This window comes from Rhinolophus sinicus, chromosome 9, assembly GCF_057876585.1.
Source record: "Rhinolophus sinicus isolate RSI-liver-muscle chromosome 9, RSI-T2T, whole genome shotgun sequence".
In the NCBI taxonomy this organism is placed as follows: Eukaryota; Metazoa; Chordata; class Mammalia; order Chiroptera; family Rhinolophidae; genus Rhinolophus; species Rhinolophus sinicus.
Window position 1 is genome coordinate 17,099,692 of NC_142509.1, and position 17,905 is coordinate 17,117,596.

A 17,905-nucleotide genomic window follows, 5' to 3' on the forward strand; every position below is an offset into this window, starting at 1 on the left:
AAGAAAATGCCACAGAAGATCTGGGACGGCATGTCAAGGTGTTGAGGTGCTGGCCCTAGAAGGTAGCAGTGGGGCTGTGACACTGGAAGGAAGCTGTCCGTGGCTTTTGGCCGGGGGGTAGTCACAGCTTCCCTGTCCTGCCAGGTACACACCAAGGTCTTGAATGCATAGGCTCCTTACAAACTGGGGCAGGAAGAGAGTGAGTGGGCAGAGCCGTGAGCACTGCCAGAGGGGCAGTCCGTTCTCCTCCAACCAGCAATGCCATTCAGAGTGGTGTGCGCCAGGGAGAACCCACGACAAAGCCACAGGCAGAAAGTTGGTTGGCATGCTTTCCAGCACAGTGGTTCTCAGCTGGGGGTGACTTTGACCCCCGTGAGGACATCTGGTTGTCACACCTGAGGGTTCAATGCTACATTTATTAATAGTAGGTGGAGGCAAGTGTGGCGCTAAAGAGCCCACGGTGCTCATGCACGCAGTGCCCCAGCAGGAAGGCCCCAAGAGAGTGGGAGGCACAGCATGCCACCCCAGGGATGATAAGTGGTCACCACTGGCTCCGGGGACAGTCATGGAGCAGCAAGAAGTGTGCTTTCCAGGTTGCAGAGGTGGATGTGACAGCACAGTGGGCTGTCAGCTGTCGGGTGAGCACCTCGAGGTGTGCTGTCTACCTGGGGAGCCGGCTGAGCAAAGGAGGCAGTAACTGGGCCTCCTGAGGAAGAGCGGAGCAGGAAGGTGTTAGGACACAGGAAGGGGAGGGCCAGGGGGCCTACACACAGGTGCGCAGACAGGCAAAAGCTGCATGGGCCCCTCAGGCCAAAGTGAAGTCCAGGAGCCTGCAGAGGTGAAGTCATAGGCCAGAAACGGTAGGGCAGGGGGCTGGAGTGGCTCCCTGTCGGGAGCTAGCAATGGTTTGGGAGGTGGAGAGACGCCCTGCTGGTGACACAGCCGGAGTGGTAATGAGAAATGGGAAGGTGTGGGAGAATCCCAGACTTGAGCTTTGTTCCAGGCTCCAGTAGGAGAAGGGCACAGACTGAGAGATCTCCTGTGGGGCTCATTGCATCTGAGTCCTCTAGGAAGCTGCCAGCTTCTGGAAACATCCACTTTCTGGTGATGGCAGTTAAGGCTGTGAGAGTTCGTGAGATAGTCCTCAAGGCCTGTGGAGGGAGGGAAGGGGTTTTAGGTGCGGGTCGAGGACAAAGCAGCTGGCCCAGCTGGACAGAGAGCGGCTCACTGGCCTCAGAACTGAGGAGACGGGGCCTGAAGGGGTACTGGCGCTTTCACCTGAGTGTCCACTGACGTTGATGGGGGGAAAAAAGGGGAGAGAAAGAGACCTGGTGCCTTTGTGTGAACGGTGTGGGAACAAGGCAAGACTTGAAAACAGAGCAGCAAGCAGGAGAGGATCCTTCCTGGAGGGGGTCAAGGGGCGGGGTGCCAGGTGCTGGCCTACAGGGCTTTGGGTCTTATTTCAGTCTCCAGAGAGACCTCAGAGCTTCATGTCGGAGGTGACCGAGTGGGCTCGAGGAGCAGTGACCGCAATGGCAGCCAACAGTTGTCTCTGGGTAGCAGCAGTCACACTGTTAGTGGCAACCAGATTGTGTTTGCCACCAGCTGTGCCTCTCATCAGCCGAGTGTACAGAGGGTTGTGGTGGAGGCTGAGGGAGTTGACACAAAAATCGCTAATTTACTGATGACACTCACTGGGTGGGTATGATTTTTTTTAATTATGTTTTAGACAAAGAAATTCACAAGTATGAAAGTAGTGATTAAGGGTTTTTGAGGGGCTTTGTTATGTCAGGAAGAAGGGGCAAATCGCTATTTCTTGAGCACTAGCTGTGTCCCTCATAGCTGCTCCATGTTGATTCTGGAAGGATGGAGCTGGCTGTTGGCCCGAGCGTAGTGACGATGGCCTTCACAGCAGGCCCTGCGGGCACTGTCACCATCTCTTTAGTGTCCTCCATGCACTCCCTCTGCATGCCATCAGGCTCTGAGGCTGCAGCCTGTCTCCCAGGGCATCTGCTCCGTGTGTGCTACCTCCCTCTGGGCAGTTCAGCTCTGCAAGGGCCAGCTGCCAGGATCATGCTCGGTGCCCTCCTTAGCCCTCCTGGAGGTGGTACTTCGTCTACCACAGGGCAGTCGAGGCACAGGGAACCCTCTTTCAGTGAGGTAAGGGCCTTCATGGAGCTTGGTACTTGCTCTTTTGCCCTTTCGGCCAGAAAGTGCTTCAGGTGGTAGATGGCAGGGTAGCCAAGCTGAGCATCTGCCTTGGTTGCAGGATGCCATGCAGCACACTGCAGAGTCCAGGGACGCTGAGCTGGCTGAGAAGTTGCTGCAGTGGTTCCTAGAGGAGGGCAAGCGGGAGTGCTTCGCGGCCTCTCTGTTCACCTGCTATGACCTGCTTCCGCCAGACGTGGTGCTAGAGCTGGCCTGGAGGCACAACCTGCTGGACCTGGCCATGCCCTACTTCATCCAGGTGATGCGGGAGTACCTTAGCAAAGTAAGTACCTGCCCTGCTGTGGCTCCCTGGCCCCTGGCTGTGACTGGCCCTGTGGGGGCCCACTGGGGCCAGCCCAGTTTGCCTAACCAGCCCAAGCTGCTGGTGGGAGAGGCCTCTTGCCTTCAGGCTTGAATGGTTTTCTGCCCAACATTAATGTCTTCTAGAAAATCACCATGGGGGGAGCTGCACCCCCACAGCAGTTCTACCACACACTGCAGGCCACTTACCTCTCAGCACCAGCTATTGGCCAGCAGAGGAGCACTTACTAGGAATGTTAACACTTGTTTAAGCCTTTAACGCCTTGACAAGGGAGACAGTCCCCTCTACCTGCAGACACTGGGGTTCGTGTCCAAAGCTGACATGTAAAGGGGGGGCCTCAGACCCACATCTCCCTGGCCCAGGGACCATACTCGTGTCTTAGCACATCGCTCTGCCACTCCAGATGTTACTTGGTGTCCCTAGTGTCTCACTCTGGCTTTCTCTGCAGGTTGATGAGCTGTTAAATGAGGTGGCAGTGTCTGATTTTAACTCCCTTATGTCAAAGCCCTAGTGACTGTCTGGGGCCTAGCTGTCACCACTGTCCAGGAACGCATGTCGTCTGGTCTGATTTCTTTCTGACCAAAAATCAGAAAGAAAGCCATCTTTCTTTTCTGCAGAAAGCCATCACTCAGCAGTGCCTACCTGCCCATCTAGCCATACCCCTAACCTTCTTCCAGCTAAATGGAGACCCCCCCCCCCCCAATGCCAAGAAGCCACCAGCTGAGGCTTCTTTCAGTGTGCAGGGAAGTGAGAGGCCTCCCAGGAGCTTCGGGAAGAAATAGGAAGTATAGTGGGGGTAGGGGTGTCTGGGGCTGCCAGCTTTGGCCTGCACGGGCTTGCTCTGCCTGCTGCCCGCAGAGCCTCCTGGGAGTTGCCCAGGCCCTGGCAAGGGCTGTCCTAGGGCTATTCCAGGCCATCACCCTGCTGCAGGAGGAGGGACCACTAGGGTGCATCCTGGTCCCATCCACACAGCACATGTGAGTGGGAGGGAACTGCCCTTCCAGGGGACTAGGGAGGGCCAGCCCTGGCCACGTGGCCTGAGCTGCATGCTGTTGGAGGACATGGGCTGACTGAATTTGCAAGGGTCCGTGATTCCTCAGCCATGTGGACTGCAGCTCCCTACAGAAGGTATCTCTGATATGTGGAGCTTGTCCATGGAAACTGCTTTATCCACAATGGCCTGCTTTTCCCATCCTGAAGTTGTCTTAACCTGGAACCAGCCTGTTCTGAGCCCCTGCATAAAGAAGGAAGAATGTGACTTGAATCTCTTCCTGTTGTTGAGGTCCACAGGTTAACGTAAGAGGAACTTTGACCACTTAGACCTTCATTGCTGCAGGGGTTGGGTCCCCAGCGACTTGAGGGAGCATGCTCCCTCTCTGGCAAATGACAGAGGTCATCTTGGCAGCCATGTCACCTTGGTCATCACTGTGGCCACACAGCTAAGCCAGGGAGGTACAGTGTGCTTGGGCCACATTGGAAGGACCCTGCCCCCTGGCCTGGGGTCCCCAGATACCTTCCCTAGTCCTGGAAGGCAGGAGCTCCCTCGGTGCCTCCCTCAATCCTGCCCCATGTATCTCCACCAGCACCCAACTAGGTGCCCACCATGGTAGGGAAGGAGGGTTCTCACGAGGGGTTTCTCAGTAGTGGTGGGGTGTGGGTTGTTGGGTTGGGCTGGGGCCCACAAACTAGACACTGCTATGAGGTGGACGGGCCCAGACAAGAAGGCCACAGCCTCTTCCTGACTGGAGATCCTGGTCCTGGGCCTCTTGACTTACCTGCAAAGCTCAAAGGCCATCCCTCTGAGAACCCTCCGGCTTCCAAGGTTCTCCCAGTAGAGCCAGCTGAAGGCAGACAGGACAGGCTGTGAGAGAATGGCTGTCCTGCTCCTTCCTCACCTCAGTGCGGGTCCCATGGAAGGGAGAGGCGTGCACAGGACTGGTGTCAGAGCCGTCTCGGCTAGGTTTCTGGCACCTGGCTGGTCTCTGCTAGACCGATTGCACATGGGGCATGTAATTATTTCTTCTTTCTTACGCAAGTGTTTGTTTGGGAGTCCCAGACACCTCCGCTGCTAGCACAGTGCTGTCCACCTTATGTCCCCCATGGCACCACCGCACTGTTCTCTCCAACTGTCTGTGCCAGCCTGTGGGCACTGCACAGGGCAGCACATGGTGAAGCCTTGAGGAAGGGCCGTGTGCAGCTTGTCCTCAGATGGCTGCAGCCCCTGCCTCTCAAATGGTACATCCTCCATCCCAGGTGTCAGGTGACTAGTCTCCTTAAGAGGGGTGGGCAGCCTGGACTGGCTGGAAGCAGGAACCACTGTATTGTCTTGGCGGGGTCCCTGTGTCCAGAGGATGTAGCCCTGTGAGCCATGCCGCGCTCGCAGCCTAGTCACAGTCCCCTGCTCCCATGCACCTGGTGGCCGAATGCCCACTCAGAAAGGAGTGGGCTGGAACAGCAGCTGGGGTCGTCAGGGCCCGACCGAGCACTCCCATCTCCTGGTCACAGAGGCTTCGCCTTGTGGCGTGAGGCAGTGGTCACTGCTGCTGCAGGCCCCCGTGTGCCTGGCCTCAGCTCTAACCCTCCTGGAGTCTGTGGGCTTACCTACCAAGTTCACCTCCAGGCCCAGACTGCGGATAGCCTGCCAGGCGGGCACTCACGTGCTCTTGCCTCTTTGCAGGTGGACAGACTGGACGCCTCAGAGAATCTACGCAAGCAAGAGGAGCATGTGGTAGAGCCCACCCCTCTCCTGTTTGGTAGGTGGCATCCTATAGCCTGTCCCTTGTCCCCTAGGGAGGGGAGGCAATTCATACCGCCCTGCCCTGGCTGGGCTTCAGATTGGGGCGGGGATGGACAGGGGAGGGGATGAAGGCCCATGATGACTGCCAGGTATAGAGAGGGTCAGTGGTTGGTCCAAGAACGTTGTAAAAGTCACTGCCACTGTCCTCCCTGCTCTTGAGGGCAATTGCCTTCTGGTGGGAGTGCCCCTGCCTGCTCCGTGTGCCTGGCAACTGTCCCACTGTGAGCTGCTGCTGTGTGCCGCCCTGCTTGGCCCCTGACAGTAAGGCTGTTGTTGGCTTTGTACTTGAGAGCCTGCCTGAATGGCCTGGCCATTGAGCAGATGGATCGTTTGGTGTCCACTGCACAGAGAGGTTGTTGGGTCCTGGAGTGTGTTTACGGGACTAATACAGGCCTGAGGATGTAATGTGAGCACGCAGCACGTGAGTCTCCCAACTGTGTGCTCCTCTGGGGTTTCTGTGCCCACCCACCATTAATGTCAATCTGGTTTTTTTAGATTTTGATGGGCATGAGTGAGACCCAGCCAGTTGAGCTAAGTAAGTGTCCCACTTGGGGACGAGCTTACCCTCTAGCTTGGGCAGCTTCTGGGCCTGGCCCCACAACAGCAGCTCCCACACTCCTTGCCTCCAGGCACCTGCTCTCTGTGCCTCAGTCTCTGGGTGGTCTGGGCTGGCTACAGCCCTGCTCCTTGGGCCCCTGGCCACTCGGGGGCAGCAGGAGCCCTGCTCACCCTCAGCTTCTCCCTCTGCAGGCCAGCAACTGATGCTGACAGCAGGCCCTGTTACAAGCCCAGCCCCTGCCGGCTTCCCCTATGGCTATGCCACTGCTCCCGCCTTCACCCAGCCTCCCATGTACAGCTTCAGCGTGTAGTTGGGTGTTCAGTGGAAACACTCCTTCTACTGAGTTGTTAACTTCTCCAAGGAGCATGTCATCCCAGAAGCACAGAGGACCCTGATGAAAGGCGGAGACACCTGGATGTTATTTATTTTTACTGGGGGCCAATAATGGCAGCCACCGAGCCATCCCAGAACATGGAGAGGTCAAGGTAGCCCCTGACTACCCAAGAAGACCAGCCAGCTCCAGTCACCAGACAGGGCTGTCAATTTGAGTCTCCAGACCCTCTGGTTGGAGTGAGGCATCCTGGGAGTTCTTGTCTACAAGGGGTCTCCCGCACTTGGGGGGATGGGCCCCCTCTCTTTATTCGGCACTGGCAGAGCTGCCCCCTCCAGCTCATTTTGCAGACACAATTGAACAGACCATCTAACCTGGCTCTGAGCCTCCTGCCGATCATAAATATTAAAGTCAGTTTATCAAGGCAATGCTTCCCTGCTTGGTGCTGGTGTGGGTAGGAGGGGACAGGAGATTTGCTGGGACCGGGACCTCTGGGGGCGGGAGTCCTGCGTCCGCCCAGAAAAGCTGCCCAGGGGATACAGCCAGGGTGTATTTGGGGTTTTTCCCCCGTCGTGTGCATGGCAAGGAGCTGTAAATTCTGTAAGGGGAGTGGTAACCGCTCTGCCCGTCGGTGTGGGAAGGCCAAACCCTCAAACAGAGAGGCTGGGGCTAGTGCACGTGTCTCTCCACCCCCATCTCCGGGTACCCTGCCGCTCAAGGCAGACGCGTGGACCCCGAGCCCGCTCCTTCCCGCTCCCGGCTCGCTCGAGGCCCGGGCGGACTTACTAGGAGACAGCACTTTGACCCACAGGTCCGGGCCGGGCGCAGGGCTGCCTTCCAAGGACCCCGCCCCCGGCCCCGCCGCAGGCGGTTGTCAGGAGATAGGGCTCGGCCATTGGCTAGGCTGCCGTCCCCGCCCTGGCCTCAGTTTCCCGGCCGACGAGGGGCGGGGCGGGGGCGGGGCCCTACTCGGACCACGCGGGGCGGAGCCCGGGAGCTGACGCGACCGCCCCGCCCCCGGACATAACCGGCCGCCGCCACCGCCTCCGCGGACAGCGCCGAGCGCAGGAGGCTCGGACCCGTGGCCGATGCCGGGTGCCCCGCCTCCCGCTTCCCGCCTCCCCGCCATGGCCGCGCCCCGCAATCTGGCGGCCGCTGCGCCCGCACCCGGAAAGGCCAAGCTGACGCACCCTGGGAAGGCCATCCTGGCAGGTGAGCCCCTCGGGGACGCGGACCCCTAGCCCACCCGCCCCACCGTCTCCGCCGCGCTTCCGGGCGGGCCCGGGACGCCAAGGCCCCGCCCCACTTCCGGGTCGGGCCGGGGGCGCGGCCCTGGTCCCCAGCTGGCTCGCAGGAGCTGGTCCTGCGTGTCGCCCCTCCGTGCCTCGCCGGGACAACGGGGGTGGGGTGTGGGGACCTGGCAGGACAAAGTCCGGGGCGGGGGAGGGACCCGGGAGGCGGTGAGCGGGGCGGACGGCAGGGGTCTCAGGGCCCGGGTCCCTGGTCTCCGTAGGCGGCCTGGCGGGCGGCATCGAAATTTGCATCACCTTCCCCACCGAGTACGTTAAGACCCAGCTGCAGCTGGACGAACGCTCGCACCCGCCGCGCTACCGGGGCATTGGTGAGCAAAGGGCGACGGCGGGGAGCTCCGGGGGGCGGGCTCCGGGGTCCTCAGGGGTCGCTGACCGCCTCCTCCCCCAGCGGACTGCGTGCGGCAGACGGTCCGCAGCCATGGCGTCCTGGGCCTTTACCGAGGCCTCAGCTCCCTCCTCTACGGCTCCATCCCCAAGGCGGCTGTCAGGTGAGGTGGACTCGGGGCGGGGGCGACCTTGGGGGCGGGGCACGGGCGGCGGCAGCCCCTCTCACCCCACTGCCTCCGGCCCCAAGGTTCGGGATGTTCGAGTTCCTCAGCAATCACATGCGGGATGCCCAGGGACGGCTGGACAGCTCGCGTGGGCTGCTGTGCGGCCTGGGCGCCGGAGTGGCTGAGGCAGTGGTGGTCGTGTGCCCTATGGAGACCGTCAAGGTTCGGAAGTTCCCTGCAGGGGACAAAGCATGCAAAGGGGAGCTGGTGTGGTGGGGGCTGGGGTGGTCCTGTGCCCCAAGGAGACACCCACGTGGGGAGTCAGCAGGAGAGGGGCAGGGTGTGCGTGGGGATCTGCCTGGGGAGGCTGGACTCTGTCCCCAAGGCAGTGGAAAGATGGTAAGTTTTCTAAACACTTTTGTGTGTGAAAACATAATGCATATTTGCTGCCCAAGCTGTGGGCAGCACCAGTAAACATAATTGCAGAGGCTCCTTAGTGAGGCAGGCACTCCTATTTCCTGGGCTTCAGGTCCCATAGTGGCCTTGGGTGGCCCTGTTTGCAGGTGAAGAGCTGCACCTCCAACCCTGGCCTGACCTTGGTGGGCTCTGGGCCTGCAAGCCAGGGGCCAAATGTGCCTTGCCATGGCACCCTGGGAGCCAGCTCCTTTGTTTCCGTCTCTCTCAGGTGAAGTTCATTCATGACCAGACCTCCCCCAACCCCAAATACAGAGGATTCTTCCACGGAGTCAGGGAGATTGTGCGGGAGCAAGGTGAGCCACTTGGCCTTCCTCATGTGGTCTGAGACCTCAGCCAAGATGGAAAGAACCTGCACTTCCCCTTCCTGCCTTGGTGCTCCTGCATGAAGTTTCCCCCAAGCCCCCAGCTGGAGCCTGTGTGCAAGTGTAACCTCATGCCTACTGTCCCTAGGGCTGAAGGGGACGTACCAGGGCCTCACAGCCACCGTGTTAAAGCAGGGATCCAACCAGGCCATTCGCTTCTTCGTCATGACCTCCCTACGCAACTGGTATCGAGGTGCGTGCATCTCTGCCCAAAGAACCCATCTCCAAACACTTTGGAGCCTCCCTGCCAAAGTGCCCCCCCATCCCCCTCCCTCATAGGCCCTGGTCCATGCTCCTCCCCAATGCTCAGAGCTGGCCCCTTTACCTTCCTCTCACCCTGCCCACATCCAGGGGATGACCCCAACAAGCCCATGAACCCGCTGGTCACTGGCGTGTTTGGAGTTATCGCAGGTGCAGCCAGTGTCTTCGGGAACACTCCTTTGGACGTGATCAAGACCCGAATGCAGGTGGGATGGGGCCAGGAAGGGGGAGGGGTACTTGGGACAAGGGCTGGCTGCTGAGTCCTGTGGCATGCTGGTATTTTGCAGGGTCTGGAGGCACACAAATACCGAAACACTTGGGACTGCGGCTTGCAGATCCTAAGGAACGAGGGGCTCAAAGCGTGAGTGTGGAAGGGGTAGAGCTGTTGTCTCCACGCCAGGCCCTCCCTGGATTTCTCCCTGGGCCTCACACCAAACCCCCTGCCAGCCCCAGGCCATCCCTTAGGGAGTCCTTACCTTTAGGCCCCATTTTTTGCCCCTCTGACATCTGGACACCCTCCCCCCCCCCCCATCCAGGGCCACTGTCCTTCCTCTGCCTCCTCACCTACCTCTTTCTCCCACCCCACCCCAGATTCTACAAGGGCACTGTGCCTCGCCTGGGCCGGGTCTGCCTGGACGTGGCCATCGTGTTCATCATCTATGATGAGGTGGTGAAGCTGCTCAACAAAGTGTGGAAGACAGACTGAGCCACTAGGGTCTGCATGGGGGCTGTGCCCAGGCGCCTCCAGGCCAGTTCCCTCCACCCTCTTCTCTCAATTCCAATGCAGTTGTGCCAAAAGGTCCCTTTGCTCTCTGTGGCCTGGGCCTGTCCCCTGTGGCCATTGAGTGCATTTGTCCCATAATACTGTGTGTCCCTTGTGGTCCATGTGACACCCCCACTGTGTCCATGTGTCCAGCCGAGGCTGGGTGTCCCTCTGGCCTGTGAATCTGTGCCCACTTGTCCATGTGCTTACTCATGAGCCACGTGCCTGTGTTTCATGTTCTGTGTCATGTGACCCTGTACCCTGCATTCCGGGGTGCCCATGTGGCCTGGGTCCACAGCCCTGTAGTCCTGGCTCGGTCCCAGCCCGGTGCCTTCCACTCTGGGCAGCAGGGGCACCCGCCCCAGCCTACCACAGCTGCCTCCGGGCTTCAGCCTGGCCTCACCGCATTCCAGGGGCTGCATGCCCCCTGCTTCTCCCGCCACTGGCCTTAACTGGCCCTTGGGCCCTCCCTCCGCCTGGGATAGGGTAGCACCCGCCACTCTCAGGACCACCCTCCCAAGGCAGAATAAACCGGATCCTGTCACAGCCTCCTGTCCCTGTGTGGGCCCATCTGTGGGTGGGCGATGATGGCCACTCCTCTGTCAAGATCAGAACCACCTCTCATCTGAGGATACCGGACAGCAGGCCGGCTGGTGGGTGGGCCAGATGTAGCCAGTGTCAGCCCCTCCAAGAGGCCTGGCACCAGGCAAGGAACATCTGGGCCCCATCCAGACCTGGCCTGTGGCCTGTGGCCAAGATCCTGGAGGGGATGTCCTCAGGGTCACCCGGAAGGCAGCACTGAGTAGGCAGAGTAGGGAGCCGCCCCATACTGCTGGTTGGACCTGCGAGACGATTCTCCTGAGCTCTTGTCTGTGCCTCAACCTGTGGCTAGACCCATCTTCCTCCCTCCTGGTTTTCTGTGAAATGGTCTGCTTTGTGGGACGTCCAGTTTCTGGTCCCCTGAGGCTCTGAGCAGAGGCCCCTTCCTCACTACCCAGGCTGGGAGGCAGCTGCCCTGGGGCAAGAGCAGGTGGAGCTGCCTGACCAGAGCCTAGGGCCATCTGATCCCACAGCCTGGAACCTCAGAGGAAGGTGTCCCACTTGCTGGAATTCCAGGATCCAGACAGAGGTGGGAGCCCTGCAAAGTATGGAGTCCACAGAGTCCTGAACTGGCAGGTCTCCAGGTTCCCTTCCCCCACCACAGATCAGAAGCTGGGAATCACAACCCATGAGGCAAGTAGAGGTGATATGAGAGCAGGACAGACAGGATGAACTGGAACCCCTGGCCGTGGAGGCAGAAGGCACCTTCCTGTCCAAGTGACTCCATGGGTAAAAGTCATGCAAGGGTTTGGCTCAGACTGGAAAATAACTTGCTAATAGGAGGCCTTCCAGTAGGAAGGTCCCATTCCTGGAGCTGCTCCTTTTGGGGGAGTACTCCACCCAGCAACTTCACAGCACTGGGGTCCCTGGAGTCTCGGGGTGCAAAGGGTTAGGGGCAGATCTGAGGGTCAAGTGTGGGCATGGGGAGCAAGGGGAACACAGGGTTTTGAAGGAATGGATGTGCTCTTGGTGTTTACAGGACATCTGCCAATCTTTGTCATGATGGAGGAGAAAGCCCAGCAGCAAAGCTGATCTGCCCGCAGGGGCCAAGGGCTGTCTGCACACATACATACCAGGGCGTGTAGGAAACCTGGAGGGCCACCAGCTCAGCCTCAGAAGCTTTGCTGTGGGGATGAAAGCAGGTAATGCACAGTGCAGGCCCACAGCACAGACCACTGAGGCTAGAGGGGTGCATAGCCCCCCTGGCCCTGCCCTCCAGACTGAAGCATCTGGGCAGTAGAGGTGACAGAACCCTGGCTTTCCATTTGTTCACTGTGTGAACTTAGGCAAGTCACCTAACCTCAGTTTCCTTATCTATGATGTGGGGTGACAGAAACCCATCCCAGTGGGTTATGAGGATGAAATGATATTCCCTGTCAGGTGCTTAGAACAATGCTAAACACAGAGTAAGCCCGCATATGTGGTAGGTTTTTCTTTGGGTAATTTGCAGTCTCCCAGGGTTCCAGGTATTTCCTAGAGCAGGCAAAGCCCGGCAGCTGGGCCGTGAGGGAACTCATTTCTTCCCCTACACTGACCTCCAGGGATGACATCCCTCACTGCACACCAGCACCCCAGAGGAAGGAACGCAGGCTGCCCTTGGTGAGAGCAAGGCATGGGGACCTGGACCCAGGAGCAATCTTTTCCCCCATTTCACTCTCCCTAGAAAGGGCAGGGACTCTGCCATAGCTCCAGGGTCCCCTCGTGCTGCACGGCACAATGTGGGCAGTGGTTAAATAGCCCAACCAGGAAAGTTGGTTGAGCTGGGTCTGAGTCCCCTGGGGCTATGAGCACAGAGGTGCCACCTGCCCTGTTGGGACACCCCCTATTCACATGTTGCCTGAAATAGGTAGCCACAGTTCTCAGAACTGAGACCTGAGGGAAGGGTGGCAGGTAGGGAGGGATGGCCTGCATGCAGGAAAGAGCTTGCAGTGTCTGGGCTGAAGGCCAACCAGGCTGGAGGGAAGTGAGCAGATGGAGAACAGCTAGAGAGGCAGGTAGGGGCCTGGAGGGAACCCAACTGCATTTAACCAAGACCTCGAAGGCTGCAGACAGGAGGCCAATGGCAGGGAGCGGTGGAGGCACAGCCACTGAAAGTAGAACCATTGCCTGCCCTTGTGACAACGGGCAAAAGGGCAGAGAGATGTGCACAGACCAGGTAGTCGGAAGCAGAACAGACTCGACTTTCAGCTTGGTGGTAAGCCCATGTGAGGGAGGCGGTAGCTGTGTCTATCAGGAGAGAGGAGCTGAGGACTGTGAAGACCCCAGGGCACCATATTCTGCCCACAGAGCCTCTGCCAGGCTCGGCCACAGCCAGCCTCCAGCCTCAGGCAGCCTTCACTATTGGCACAGCCTCCAGCCTGGGATCACGGAATGTGCCCTGCAGGGTCAATGACCTCAGAAGCGGCAAAGGAACAGAGGGTGGGGTGGTGGCCGCTTCTGGGGCAGGGCTTGGCCAACCTCCAGCCCTGTCCTCACTGCTGTGTGGCTGAGGATGCCCTCATCCCTCTAGGCAAAGGCCTCAGTCTCCCACCCCAACTTCTTGAACCTTTCCTTCACTGGGTGACAGTACTACACGGGTGTCCCTTGGGTTTTCCCATGTCCTTGTGTAGGTGATGAATGCCAATCAGAGCTTAGTACACACACACACAGTCATAGTCATTCCTGACAAATGGTCTGCCTCCTTTTAGCCAACAAAATATTGTTTTTTTGGGTCGTGCACTCAGCCTTCATAGCAAACACAGTCTCAGTTGAGGATGCCAGTGTATTTTCCTCTCAGACTCCGCTTCCTGTGTATTTTCACACATTCACTGGTTGGGGTCTTTGGTAAGGGACAGAAAATCAGGGGGTCTAAGGAGCTCCTGCCTCCTCAAGATCTGGGAACAGGGAGGGGGCGCACCAGGACCAGGATGGAGATACAGGCGCAATGGAGAACTGGCTTCAGAGGACCCTGGGAAGACCACAGGGAACACTCAGGATCCATAGCCTAGGCTAACAACATGGGTGACCCATGGAAAACATGGTGGCCCCTGGTGTGGCCTTGTAGTTCCCCTCCTCCCACACCCACCTGGCAAATATCCCTGAGAACAACCTCCCCTCTGGTCGGGTCCAGCCAGGCCCTGACCCCTGGCCTTTCCCAACTGTTGTCACTTTTGTTTCCCCTCCCTGGCCAGCCACAGCCACCTCCCACTTAATTCTCCGTTGGCCACAGGGGTGTCATCTCCTGAAGTGACCTCAAGGGATAAATCATGCCACCCCCTGTGCTCTTAAGCATTGCTCGGATGCCTACAGTGGCCTGTTGCCCAAACTCTGGCCTTTGGCAGAGTTTTCTCACCCTGACCGGGTCGGGGCCACTGACGCTCTCTGACCAGCCTGCCTGGCAGCCCTACACAAGCTGACTGCACCCCGAGTCCCCTCCTCCACCCCGCTGCCAAAGACGTGGCAAGGCACCCCTGCTCTCAGTGCCTAGGAGGCTCCCCCAGGGCTGTGATGTGATGGGGAGAAGGTAAATCAACTGCCCGGGATTGTGACCCGGGGGGTTTATCCTGCGGGTTGAATCAGGTCACGGGAGAGGGGCTGTGTCTGCCAGAGTCGCGAGGAGGGTCGCCCCTCGGTCACTTATCTGTGCCCCGGGCCAGCTGCTAAAGACCATAGACCATCAGGGCCTCTCAGCACCCGGCCTTGGAGGTCCGGAGGCCGGGGTCTGTGGGCGACGGAGGAACCCAGGAAGCTTTCGGGGCCCATTTCTGAAGAAGGAGGCGGGTTTCCCCGGGGACTCGGGACGCGTTCGATGAGCCAGGTTGTGTGCGGGGAACAGAAGGCGCCCACGCTCGCTCCCGGAAGTCGGGAGGAGCGCAGTCTGATGACGTCACCTGCGCGCGCTCGGTCCTGGAATGAGTAGGCTAGATTGTCGAGCTCCTCGCTGTCACTGCCTCCAGCCCCTGGTCCTCCGATTTCACCGCCAGTGCCTTGATCTAGTCTGCAGCGCCCCAACAGCTGGCCGCTCCCCAAGTCACTGATGTCACCTGCCCCGACGACCGACTGCCCACGCTGGGCGCTGCCGAGGGCCCCGATCCCCGCCCCCACCTGAAGATGCCTGTTTCCAAGGCCGACTCCTCCTCTGCCTGCTCCTTACCCCCAGACCGCTGCGCACCGCCATTCCTTCTCCTTGAACACTTTTCCTCACCTTTACCCTGTAATTCGCAATGCCTTTCAGGGTCTGCCTGAGCTATGTGCAGGTAGGAAACGTTCCCCTTTCGGCACACGGCCCCCTTCCTGTGTTCTCGGATCTAACCTCCCAGAGGGCAGAGCCCGGTCCAGCAGCTCATACCCGTGTCCACAGGGATTGAGCTGGAGAGATGCTGGTCATTGCCAAGTGAAGGAAGGAAGAACGTTCGACTGTCTTTTCCTCCCCTTGCAGCTTTTGCTCCAATGTCCCCAGTCTCAGCCATGGGAAAGGAGACAGGGTCAGGGGATAAGGCCAAGAGGTTTCCATCAGCCTCTTCACTGCTACCCCCTCCCCATTTTGCCTGTCTGGCCAGCTCCAGTTCAGCCACCTGTTGCCACCCATGGACTCATGTAAGGTACGGGGCCTTTCCTCATCCCGGTGGAGGAGGAGACCAGGGAAACCCTGTGGTTCAAGATCACGGCTTTGAGTCCCCCCTCCCCCCCCCCCACTCTGGGAGCCTATCATTTGCAACCCAGGAAGAGAAGTGGGGGCTGGGTGGATGTCCCTACAGAAGGGGACAGTGAGCACAGGCTGCACAACTGCACAGTGGCACCTTCTGCAGAGACATTTCCTCCTCTCAGCCAGCCCCATTTCTTTTTTTTTTTTTTTTTAGAAGAAAATCAGGAATCAGTATTCATGACCCTGAGTTAGGCAATGGTTTCTTTTTTTTTTTTTTTTTTTTTTTTTTAATATTGGGGAAGGGGAACAGGACTTTATTGGGGAACAGTGTGTACTTCCAGGCCTTTTTTTTTTTTCCAAGTCAAGGTGTTCTTTCAATCTTAGTTGTGGAGGGTGCCATTCAGCTTCAAGTTGTTGTCCTTTCAGTCTTGGTTGTGGAGGGTGCAGCTCAGCTCCAGGTCCAGTTGCCGTTGCTAGTTGCAGGGGGCACAGTCCACCATCCCTTGCGGGAGTCGAACCGGCAACCTTGTGGTTAAGAGCCTGCACTCCAGCCAACTGAGCCATCCGGGAGCTCAGCGGCAGCTCAGCTCAAGGTGCCTGTTCAATCTTAGTTGCAGGGGGCGGAGCCCACCATCCCTTGCAGGAGTCGAGGAGTTGAACTGGCAACCTTGTGGTTGAGAGCCCACTGGCCCATGTGGGAATCGAACCGGCAGCCTTCGGAGTTAGGAGCATGGAGCTCTAACCGCCTGAGCCACCAGGCCGGCCCTCAGCCAGCCCCATTTCTCAGATGGGAAAGTCCAGACAGAAACAAAGGACCTATCTGGGAGATATAGAGGCCCAGGCCAGCACTACTCCACCCTGCCCCACCTAATGAATGCTAGCTGGAGATAAGTGGTAGGGGAGGCAGCTCTGTCAGCTAGTGGATCAATGAACATGCCCCTTAGGGGTACACACCCTGGGAAGGGACCCCAAGGGAAAGACAGAGAGTCTGTAAGAGGTGGTTCCTTGCAGATCATTGTAATCTCTCTCTCTCTCTCTCTCTCTGTCACACACACACACACACACACACACACACGAGTCCGTGACCTAGTTACTGGCCATGTGTGTTGGGGAGGGGTGTGTGCCTTGCTGAAGAACCCAAACTCAGTGAGGAGGGTGACCCCCAGGGCCACAAAGGTGGAGTGGGGAGAGGGAGGTGTCCTTCATTCTGCTGGCCAAGAGAAGGGAAGGGTGACCCAGAGGAGGGGCAGAGCCATCTCTGATCTCCATGGAAGGCCAGCAAGGTTTGCAAAGGCTGGAGCCAAGAATTGGACTCCATTCACACCTGGTGGGCCAGGTACATGCATCAGCGTCTGCCGACCAACTATGGTGTCCATTCCTCTCTCTGGTCCTCAGGACCCAGCTTGGCCTGGTGACAGCCAGAGAAACAGAGACCAGCCCCAGGGCCTAGACTGCAGAGGTCCCATGTTTGCCCGCCCTGCTGAGATGTCCACTGCCCGCGTTCCCTGCTGACAATTGAGCGGCCAAAGCAGATTAACCCGGGTGCTAATCCCCTCTAATGGCTTCAGAATCCCCAGCGCCGAGCAGCTAAGCCGGCCTTTCTCCGCGGCCGTGGCCGGCCTCCCCGGCGGCTTCAGCCCCGCATCGGCGCGATGTTATCTCAGCCCCGCCAGGCCGCGGGTCCGCGCTAATCCCCGGCTCTCGCTTTCTTCCCAGTCCCGCTGGAGATCGGGCCGATTGGGGTTTGATTACGGCCGCTATCGAGGGCCTCTTTGTGCGATCGGCCCTAAATCCCCTAATTCCGTGATAAAGGAGGTATTAGCGGGCGTTCGCTGCAGAGAAAGGCACCGCGATGAAAGAAAGCAATCAGGGGAATCCTGATGGCCTCGCCTGCTGCTGGCTGGGGAGGAAGTCGGGGAAAGGGGCTGGAGTGGGGGGTGGGAAAAGAGGGAGCAAACGGTCCTCCACCGAGCTGAGGGCATCCCAAGCACCCCTCCTTTCTGCTCCCCACTTCTATCCTGAGTCTGCCTTTCCCAGTCCAGAGCTGCACCCAGGAACCCTCCCCACCTCCACCTTGGCTGCCATCTTAGCTGGATGTTGAGGGACCACACACACTCCACTTCTCTCTAGCCCAAGTGACCCAACCCCCAAACCTGCCCTGGACTTCGCTAGGCCTGCCTTTCAGTCCTGGCATCTGACTGTCCAAAGCCAGTCTTCGGACTCTTCCACGTGCCCCTGTTTTTCCATGGCCCCTAATACTCTCCCAGCCCCTCCCGTGCCACCCCTACCCCTCCATTTTGGCACTGACCTGCTTTGACCAGTCCTGGAAGCAGCCAGGCCTGCTCTTCAGTCTGGGAAACAAGTGATAGCAGCCAGGAGCGACTGGGCTTGTCAGGAAGCCTGTACAGGTGAAGGAAGCCTGAGACTTCCAGTGAAGGCAGGTGGGATGAGCTGCGAGGGCCCCTCTGCCAACGCCACACTGAGCCCCAGGGTGGCTGAGAAGGGCCAGGCTGGCTGTGAGCTGCGCTCCTTGGAAGAGCTGACCTGGAGCCTGGGCAGCTGGAGAGAGGAGGCAGAGATCCAATGGGGCAGATGGATGGAGGTGGCAGAATCCAGGGGCTGGAGAACCACGGAGATGGCCAGTTGATCTTCTTATCCTAAGAGTTGAAGCAGAGGAATGATTGGACGTGTGTTTGTGGAGATCACTGCCTCTGTGCCAGATTCACTTTAGCGAGGGGGGTCAGGTGGGGAAAGTGGCTGGGAATGGGTTGGAAGGCCAGGATGGGGGCCCAGGTGG

The 17,905-nt window shown here is 58.8% G+C and overlaps 2 protein-coding genes across 6 annotated transcripts in view; both read left to right on the forward strand.

The window, feature by feature from the left end:
• CLTCL1 (clathrin heavy chain like 1) overlaps positions 1–6,645 on the forward strand; it is an 87,806-nt gene extending 81,161 nt beyond the window's left edge. The window contains exons 30-33 of one of the 5 annotated variants that reach the window (XM_019710157.3): positions 2,270–2,491; positions 5,208–5,283; positions 5,823–5,862; positions 6,078–6,645. In XM_019710157.3, the coding sequence (XP_019565716.3) occupies positions 2,270–2,491; positions 5,208–5,283; positions 5,823–5,842 (318 nt within the window). In that variant the 3' untranslated portion in view covers positions 5,843–5,862; positions 6,078–6,645. The remainder of the gene's footprint in view (positions 1–2,269; positions 2,492–5,207; positions 5,284–5,822; positions 5,863–6,077) is intronic. The other 4 variants (XM_019710156.3, XM_019710155.3, XM_074321010.2 and 1 more) reach the window with 4 other exon arrangements.
• A 413-nt stretch (positions 6,646–7,058) lies between these two features.
• SLC25A1 (solute carrier family 25 member 1) lies at positions 7,059–10,430 on the forward strand. The gene is made up of 9 exons (XM_019710161.3): positions 7,059–7,429; positions 7,731–7,838; positions 7,919–8,018; positions 8,105–8,243; positions 8,707–8,791; positions 8,949–9,053; positions 9,212–9,327; positions 9,409–9,482; positions 9,713–10,430. The coding sequence occupies exons 1-9, from the start codon at positions 7,306–7,308 to the stop codon at positions 9,825–9,827; spliced, it is 966 nt and encodes a 321-aa protein (XP_019565720.1). The 5' UTR covers positions 7,059–7,305; the 3' UTR covers positions 9,828–10,430.
• Positions 10,431–17,905: the final 7,475 nt, after the last annotated feature.

Bases quoted from the DNA above. Each gene is read 5' to 3' on its own strand.
- SLC25A1 (XM_019710161.3), top strand. From the start codon at position 7,306: ATGCCGGGTGCCCCGCCTCCCGCTTCCCGCCTCCCCGCCATGGCCGCG. The intron at 8,792-8,948 runs GTGAGCCACTTG...TACTGTCCCTAG, and splicing joins GGAGATTGTGCGGGAGCAAG to GGCTGAAGGGGACGTACCAG. The intron at 9,328-9,408 runs GTGGGATGGGGC...GGTATTTTGCAG, and splicing joins TGATCAAGACCCGAATGCAG to GGTCTGGAGGCACACAAATA.